General features: G+C 46.9%; 1 protein-coding gene across 1 annotated transcript in view; it reads left to right on the top strand.

Moving 5' to 3' along the window:
* NBAS (NBAS subunit of NRZ tethering complex) overlaps positions 1 to 8,515 on the top strand; it is a 312,019-nt gene extending 303,504 nt beyond the window's left edge. Inside the window, exon 52 of the mRNA XM_070451500.1 lies at positions 8,094 to 8,515. Coding sequence (XP_070307601.1) covers positions 8,094 to 8,405 — 312 coding nt within the window. The 3' untranslated portion in view covers positions 8,406 to 8,515. The remainder of the gene's footprint in view (positions 1 to 8,093) is intronic.
* Positions 8,516 to 9,211: the final 696 nt, after the last annotated feature.

Here is a 9,211-nt window from a genome sequence, read left to right on the forward strand (position 1 = left end):
TTAACATATTTACAGTAGGCCCTTGGACAGCACAAGGGTTAATCTAGGTATTAGTTAGACTTGGCCCTCCGTCTCCAAGATTCCTCTGCATCTGTGGTTTCCACCATCCAGGGACTGATGTAACGTCCAGGCAGTGATTTAATGTTTCCTACTGAAAAAAAAAAAATCCTGCATAAGTGGCCCAGGGTAGTTCAAACTCAGTTTAAGGGCCAACTGTGTATAAAACCATGAGGCCTTGCTTTCTTTGTTCCCCCTTTAATTCAGTCCAGATTTCCACTGAGGCCCTCCCTGGTAAGCATCTGTGCTACCATCGCTGGGTACCCATGATGATAGCATCTGTACTGCCCACGACGTTTCCTTCTCTGCTGAAGTCAGGGGTACACACGGCCTTCCCGACCCTGGCATGCAGTGAGAACCAGGACTTTGGGCTGGGTGCTGGACTGCCCCGTTTGGTGTCTGCAAAGTCCTTCTTTGGCTTTGGCCCTAACGTCAGTGGTTTTCTTCTAAGCATATCTAAACCAAGTTAGGCTGAAGCGATCCAGTCATGTAGAGAAGAATCAAGCGGCTGATTTCCTATATATCTTACAGATACCAGTTAATGTTAAACCACTCTCTTTTTACAATCACTGTTCTTGCACCTCTTTTAGTCTCTCAGAATTTCGGGCATATATCTACTTATTTCTAAATGGTATGCTAACCCGAACATAATCTAAACATGTTACTTTCACCCGTCATTCTTCATTCTCAACTGGTGGTTAGTCTTCTTGATGAAGGAAGCTCTGGTACCACGTATCTCCCAGTATTCTTAACTGGTTGCCTCTAGCGACAGGCAGCTCACTCCCTGTGGGTTAACCTGTGAGGTTTCTACACAGCTCTGAGGGGTGGCTGACCGACTTAGTGCAAACAGATGTATAAAGTGCCCATTGTGCACAGCCTGATACTGTGTGCGGGAGTGAGGAATGGGTAGGACGTTTGTAAAGACGAAATATCATCCCTCTGTGTAGAGGAGCTGTGTCATGGGGAGACTGACATATGAAACAATAACACAGGAGCTAAGGAGGATGAAAAGGGGGCAAGTGAAAAGTGTGGGACGGGCCAAGCTCAGGGCCCCAGAGTGGGTTACTGAAGCGACCAAGCTTGAATCATCCTCAAAGGTTCTCTCCCGCTGTCAGATCCTAAGTCAGAGGACTGTCTGGATTTTGGCTCCAGAAGAGGCACACTGCTCATCCCAGGCCAGGAGTGGGGCTGATGGTATTCCGAGAAATAAAGTCTGAATGGCCTGTAAGTCAATACAGAAAACAAAAATTTATTTGCGGGCATTTTTCTTATTCTAGGAATACACTCTTGTTGCCTTTTTATTTTTCTGTACTTTCAGTTGGTATATTAAATCACTCTTACTAGTAATAGTATATGTAGCAGTGAGACAAATATTCTTTCGTGAAGTAAACAGTGAAATTATATCAAATAATCTTCTTTAAAGTAATTGAAATGAGGTCCTGCATGCATTATGCTATTGGGATTTCAGCTTCCCTCATTACTGTAATTACTCTTAGCTTCGTATAGATCCATAAAATCAAAGATTTAATTCAGAGAAGGTTCATTACCTATTGTTGAAACAGGAATTAAGCAGATAACATTTTAATGGCTTGGAAGACAGTAGTGCTTTATGCTTTAATAGATTTTTTTTCCCCCAAGATCAGCAAAGTTTCTTTTAGTCTCAAAAATTAAGCACCACCCCCCCCCCAAAAAAAAAAAAATTCACTGATAGAGAAGACAAGCCTTTTACTCATTTTCTGAAATATGTAAGCCCTTTTCCTTCTGTGCTTTATTCCTGACTTGTGTGACTGTAATAACTCCAGCCATTTTCTGAACTTAAACTCTATTCCAGGCATTGTGCTAGGCACCTAAACACATAGATTATCTCCATCCCTATCTGTTGTCTGTATTTCACATGTGGAAACTGGGGCCCTGAGAAATTTTCCTCAACAAGGTCACACATCTATTTAGCTAAAAAGCCAGGATTGGAAATTGGTCTCTAACCCAGAAGCCTCTCTGCCTTCTTTTCACAAGACAGCTCCTTCTCACTCCCATTCAAAGCTATTTGATCAGAGGAATTAAATCAGCTAATCCTCCTGGGCTTCTCTCATATTTATTTCCAACATCCAGCTGACTCCAGAACTGACAAAATATATTTTCTTCCCCAAGCCCTAAAAGCATCAATCAAGCCAATGTCAGGATGTGTGATTCTCCCCAGACCATATTCCAAAGTGACTCCTCATCAATTAAAAAGTTAGATATTTTTAAAATCAGAAAATTTTATATATATATATATATACACACATATATATATAAACACAGATATACACATACACACATACCATGTCCTTCCAGGAAGTATAACTTCTAAGCTTTAAACCAATAGGAAAAGAGTCATAGGGAACACATCCTTTCCTGATAATACAAGTGTAAAGCTCCTACAAGACAACAAATAACCAAATAGAATTGCAAGCAGTAGATTAGAATGTCTATTATAACTAAAATCAAGGTTAATGTTTAAGTTACAAAAGAATTCTTCACATGTGTACTCTGATGTTGAGATTCCAATAAATGAGTAAAGGATTTGACCCTTCCCATAGGAAAAAATAAAAATGACAGGAAATGTATGGGGAAAATTCATTCTTGCTAATAAACAAATTCAAATGAAAGCATCTTTGAGATACCAATACGTATCTCCTAAATTAGCAAAGTAATTTTCTTTTCAAAGCAATAACATCCAAAGCTGGGAAATTTATAGTGAAATTGACACACTCCTCCCAATAGCAGCGCTGTGCGCTGGACGGTCTACATCACTGTGTCACTGCTTTCGTACCCTCAGCCAGAAGATATTTTGGATGCTTTGCCCCGTGTAGAAGTCTGCTTGGGCTGCCGTAACAAAGTGCCCAGACCAGGCAACATTTAAATATTAGAAATGTGTTTTCTCACGATTCTGGAGGCCCAGCGTCCAAGATCTAAGGAGCCAGTGGGATTGATTGATTCTGAGGCCTCTCTCCTTGGCTTGTAGATGGCTGCTTTCTCCCTGTGTCCTCACCTGGTTTCCTCTTGGCTTGTGTGTCTGTTGTCTTCTCTTCTTATAAAGATACCAGTCATACTGGGTTAGGATCCATCCCCATGACTCAGCTGACTCATTTACCTTACTTCCTCTGTAGAGGCCTTGAGGACCTTACAGAAGCCTTACAGACCTCTGTAGAGGTCTCCAAATGCACTCATGTTCTGGTTTCTTGGAGGTTAGGACCTCAACACATGCGTTTGAAGGGATATAGAGACGATTGCATGGCATCACCAACTCAGTGGACATGAGTTTGAGCAAACTCCAGGAGATCGTGGAGGACAGGGAAGCCTGGCGTGAGTTCACGGGGTCACAGAGAGTCGGACACCACTTGGTGAGTGAACAGCAACAACATGTGCATCCCATAAGACCCCAGCCATGCCTCTCCTCATAAATTATCCTAAGGGGCTTCCCTGGTAGCTCAGTCGCTAAAGAATCTGCCTGCAGTCCAGGAGACCCAGTTTCAATCCCTGAGTTGGGAAGAGCCCCTGCAGATGGAAATGGCAACCCACTCCAGTATTTTTGCCTGGAAAATCCTATGGACAGAGGAGCCTGGTGGGCTACAGTCCAAGGGGTGGCAAAGAGTTGAGCATGACTTAGTGACTAAACCACCAAGGAGATAATTCAAATAAAGAGAGTATATGTGCAAAAATCATTCATTTTTAGTGTTTCATAATGTCAAGTAACTAAAGGAAATCACTCCTGAATACTCATTGGAAGGACTGATGCTGAAGCTGAAGCGCCAATACTTTGGCCACCTGATGCGAAGAACTGACTCATTGGAAAAGACCCTAATGCTGGGAAAGATTGAAGGTGGGAGGAGAAGGGGACGATAGAGGATGAGATGGTTGGATGGCATCACCGACTCAATGGACATGAGTTTGAGTAAGTTCTAGGAGTTGGTGATGGACAGGGAGGCCTGGCATGCTGCAGTCTGTGGGATCTCAAAGAGTCAGACATGACTGAGTGATTGAACTGAACTGATGTATAGTAGGAGAAGTTAAATAACTTGTTCAATAGACTACATTGTAGCCATTAAATTTTTTTAGAATGAAAACAATGTGAAATATTTTTTAAAAATTCTCAACATATGAGAAAAGTAGGATACAAATATCACACGACTTGACTGGGCAAATATATCAGCATATGGATAATCAGTGGAGAGAAAAGGTAGATAAAGTCGTGTTCTTGAGGTGATCCTGATATAGAAGACTTCTTTCTCTTTTAAGATGGTTTCCAGCTAGGTTAGAAGAGCAGTTCTAACTGGTAAGACAGTACCAGGCTTCTGTGGGTAGGTACCACCAGATTTTTAGTGCCATAAGTTGGAATTTGGTTAAAAACAAGGAAAATGAAGACAAGTTGAGGCTTGACAAATCATGTAGCAGCTCCGACATGTGGCAATGATGCCAGAACTCTGCTGTACTGAAAAGAAGAAGCCGGCTGGCCTCGGTGCCCCCAAGGCAGGAGGCTTGGTGTGTGGAGAGGAGCCCATCTTGACTGCTGGTGACCTTGGGCAATCCTTTCCTTCTCTGCCCCTCAGGCTCCTCTTGTTTAAAATGTGGGTGTTGGAATGGGTCCTTCGAAAAGCCATCTCTTTCTTCATTCTTTCATTCTCTGTTTTGTCCCACATATGTAAATATATGTCTACGCAGTCTTTTCCTTGCACATGACAATTATCAAGTATACTCTGGCCACGCATACATCCTTCAAAGAGCCAGAATCGGGTAGAAAGTCAAAGAAAGGAAATAGCATCAGCCACTTTGTTTCTCCAGCATTTGATTATGAGAAGCCAAATCAGAATTTCCCCCTCACCTTCCCCTGGCCGCCACCCCGGCTCAGAGGAGGTCAGCAGTCTCTGCCTATCTTTAGGGAACCTCTGAGCACACCAGGGCCAAAGGCGGAACATCTGAGTTCACAGCCGTGACTTCAGCCATTGGTTTTCTCACCCAGGATTGTAGATGGAGAGCTTTGGGGGCAGGTAGCCACCCACCATGCCCCCTGGCCTGGGACGGGGCAGTTGTCCCCAAGGCACATCATGTGGGAAAATCCAGTTTTCAGGGTGTCTTCATGCTGGAGAGAAGCAAACAGAAGAGAAGGGGTCAGAGGGGCAGCAGCCGCCGGCATTGACAAAACCCCTGTCTCTCCCTCGAGCTGGAAAAATCCATCATTCCCTTTATAGGAGCCTGAATTTCAGGCCCTGAAAGAGAGGGTTCATGAGTCAACAGAAAGAATAATAAAGGTGTCCCAGCCTTGAAGACTTACTCAGGGCAGCACAGAAAGTATCAACCTGCAGTGTTTGTACTTGAGCCTTTTATATACGTGTTTTATCAAAAACATTTGCCTGTAGCATCCTGGCACACGCTCTGCTTCCTCCTGGACAGTTAGGTGGAAGGCTTCTTTATTTCTAAGGGTGAATCAAAATAACAGCACACACAGTGAGTCAGTTGCCCACTCGCATGTGTGTGTGTGCGAGAGAGTGCTTGCACGAGCGTGTTTGGAGGCAGTGGAGTGCAGTGAAAGCCTGAGAGCTTTGGGGTTACTCTCCCATTCACACATTCGCTCCACAAATCCTGCTGAGTTCCTGCCACGAGGCCCACGCTGTTCTGAGCAGGGGGCACTGTGGGGCACACAGAGGAGACACCATCCCTGCTCTGGGGGAGCTCGTGGCCTGGGAGAGGGGGAACGCACGGTAAACACCCGTGAACCCGTCAGAGAGGAGGCCTTCTGGTCCAGCTCACCACGGACCCGCCACGTGACACGTGACGCCCGACTGTGACCTCGCTGAGCCCCAGTGTGCGCGTCTGTCCGGTGAGATCAGAGCCGTTTTAAAGAGATATTGTGAGGCTTAGAGAGAGGGTGCCTCACTCAGCGGCACGTGGAGGGGTCTCAGGACACAGCCGGCACGGCGATGGGACTCGGGTCCCGATTTCCCACTTATGAAGCTAAAGAGAGAGGGAAAGAAAACACAGAGCTCATAAGCAGCCCACAGGGGGCGGCTGAAACCTCTCATGCTCCCTTCAGCAGAAACACTAGTCTTGTCCCAGCTGCTTTTGCTACCACCTCTGAAAACACACACAAACAAAAAATGCAAAATTGAGTTCCCCCTCTGTCTTTGTGGGTCCAGGGTGAGCGAGTGGAGTGTCAGTGTTGATGGAAGGGAGAGGCTGAAGAAGGGAAGCCCAGGCTTTGCCAGACTCTTAGTTCCGAGACCAGAGTCTCCTTCTGTCGTGTGCACGTGCACTTTACACAGCCGTGACGGGGTTCAGTGGTGGGGGCTCAGTCAGTCAGTCAGCACGTGTTGATTACACTGGAAGCTGAAATGAAAGACGGGTAAAAGCCTCTGCGCCCCCTAGAAGCTCCCAGTGCAGCAGGGGAGGCAGACGGACTGGTCATTGCAACCCAGCCCCAAGAGGGAAGAGGGGTGTGTGCGGCGTCTGGAGTGTGGAGGAAGCAGGGACCGGCTTGGCAACAGATGTAGGGGAGACGTCACCCAGAAGGCAACACGAGCTGATGTTTACCTGGGGCCTGGAGAATTCCATGGACTGTGTAGTCCATGGGGTCACAAAGAGTCGGACACGACTGAGTGACTTTCACTTCCACTAAAAGATCACAGGGGCTAAGACAGGCACTGTCTGCTAGTGGGAAAACTCTTATCCTCAGAATTTCTATTATTCTCATCCTTCCAGCCAGTAGGCGCCTTTGACCTCATCTTCAGCAGCCTTCCCTCCTTGTCAGGGAACACAAATCACAAGCACATGGTGTTCAGTTACCCAGCAGAGTTGGTCTAAACAGGAGAAAACTGGCTTTGAAATGCCACATTATCTCCACAGTTCCTACAAGCAAAACTGTTAAAGTACACAGTGACATGAAGTAGAAGCTGTCTTTGAAGCTGTTTTTTAAAATGTTTATTTTGTACTGCAGTATAGCCAGTTAGCACTGTTGGTAATAGTTTCAGGTGGACAGCAGAAGAACTCAGCCACACATATACATGTATCCAGTCTCCTCTCCCATCCAGGCTGTCGCTTAACACTGAGCAGAGTTCCCTGTGTGAAGCTGTTTTTATAGTGTAAAGGAGAAGCTCTGAATTTTGATCTTTGATTAGTGTTGACTTGATTCCTTACGAAAACATGGACGGTAATATAAAACAGAAAAACAGAAGCGCTAAGGGTCAAAACTGTGGAAAGCTTATCATAGACCAAGAAGACCAGGGAAAAAATACAGAGACTATGCTACCAAAAGAGCGCAGAAAACTTCTTCTTTCTTTTTTTTTAAAAAAAGGAGAGTTTGGTTCTAAGCTTCCGAGAGGCTTAGGCAAGCGCAGCTTTTAAATACCCCCTGTCGGTTATCCTATTTACACCCATGGGGCTGATGGATATACCTTCTCAATGGAGCAGAAAAAAAGGTTTTCCTGTTCTGAAAAGAATTGTTTTCACAGGGATCTACATAAAGGAGAGGGTTGAGGTTAAAGAACATGGACCGTGGTGAGGCACAAATGAAATGGTAAATGTGCTTATTAAGAAGTTCAGGCTTTGAAGTCCAGACTGACCTAAATTCAGATTCTCGCTCCACGGTTTACTGACCACGACATTAAACAGAATTCTTACCCATCAATATCCTAATCTGTAAAAGTGCGGCCTTCACAGGGTTGCGCTTGGGGAGGCTCAATGAAAGGAGACGTGTCTGGTGGGTGGTACGGTTTCTGACACACAGCCTGGTAGCCATCAGAGTGATTCCAGGGGGAGCCGCTCTTGGTTCATGGCCGTGTCTTCTGTGAAAAGGAAACCAGGTCTGTCATCTCCTGTGTGCGATCTCAGAGATGCTTATGGCGTGGGTTGCTTTTCAGTGTAGGCACTTCTCACCAGGGTAGCGCGGACTCTGCTGACAGAAGCAGAAAGGCAACACATTGCAAACCAGCGGGGAGGGCTGTGTCTGCTGGTGAGGGGGTCAGCCACGCCACTCTGACGTCTGCCCGTCTCTTTTCTCGAAGGTGAATGATTCAAACTGTGACCAGGAACTTCTTTCCCTGCTCCTGGAGGCCAGGCTCTTGGTGAAGTGCCTCTCCACTCCCTTCTACCCGCGTCTCGTCGGGCACCTGCTGGCCAGCCCCCAGCCTGGGCGCTGGGACCCTGAGGAGCTGGCCCAACAGCTGTGGGAGGCCGGCCATGAGGCTGAAGCCGGCTCACTCCTCCTGGCTGTGCGGGGCACCCATCGGGCCTTGAGGACCTTCAGCATGGCCCTGGGCGCAGCGCAGCTGTGGGTTGAGCACGCCCACCCGCGCCCACCTCCGTCACCTCCCTGAGGAGAGCCTCCCGAGCCCAGTGCTGTCCCCAGAGGCGACACATGTACTTATAGATGGTTCTCGGTGGTTCCAGAGAATTGCAAATAAAGCTGTATATAAATGATGAACAAGTTGCCATTTCTTGAACTTTCTTTTTTCTTTCTTATATTAGTTACCCTGCTTTCTTACTAGGAGAGACCTGACTCTTGACTCTTGTTTTTTTTTTTGAACCAGCTCTTCTGGTGGTGGTGGTTTAGTCACTAAGTCATGTCCGACTCTTGCAACCCCATGGACTGTAGCCCGCCAGGCTCCCCCGTCCCTGGGATTCTCCAGGCAAGAACACTGGCATGGGTTGCCGTTCCCTTGTCCATCTCCTCTGGTAGAGGGCAGTGAACACAGTGTCTGAAACTGCAGTCCAGGCAGTCGGCTGTGGTGGTGGAAGGGGAGAGCGTGGGGAATGGCCAGTGGTTGGAGCACGTCCTGGATGGAGGGAGCTTGGACCTGGATTCCTGTCTCAGGTCAGTTACTCGACTTTGGGCACAGTCCTCCCTCTCGGAGCCTTGGTCGGTCCTGTGGACCGAGAAACGATTGTGCTGTTTCTCTCTCGGGGTTGTTGAGTATCATGTGGGGCTCTGTCAGACACTTGGCAGGAGCCCAGGAAGCCTTACGTCCCCTCTCCCCATGAGTCGTGTAGATGAGCCGTAACTTGAAGGGCCCAGGCAGGTGATCAGTACCCGTACCTGAGGGCTGCCCGTTGATTAGGGACCTCCAAACCTGTCCATATCACCATAGAGGCTGACAGGTTTGCAGGTCTGTACAGCATCTGT

Source organism: Odocoileus virginianus, chromosome 2, assembly GCF_023699985.2.
Source record: "Odocoileus virginianus isolate 20LAN1187 ecotype Illinois chromosome 2, Ovbor_1.2, whole genome shotgun sequence".
Taxonomy (NCBI): Eukaryota; Metazoa; Chordata; class Mammalia; order Artiodactyla; family Cervidae; genus Odocoileus; species Odocoileus virginianus.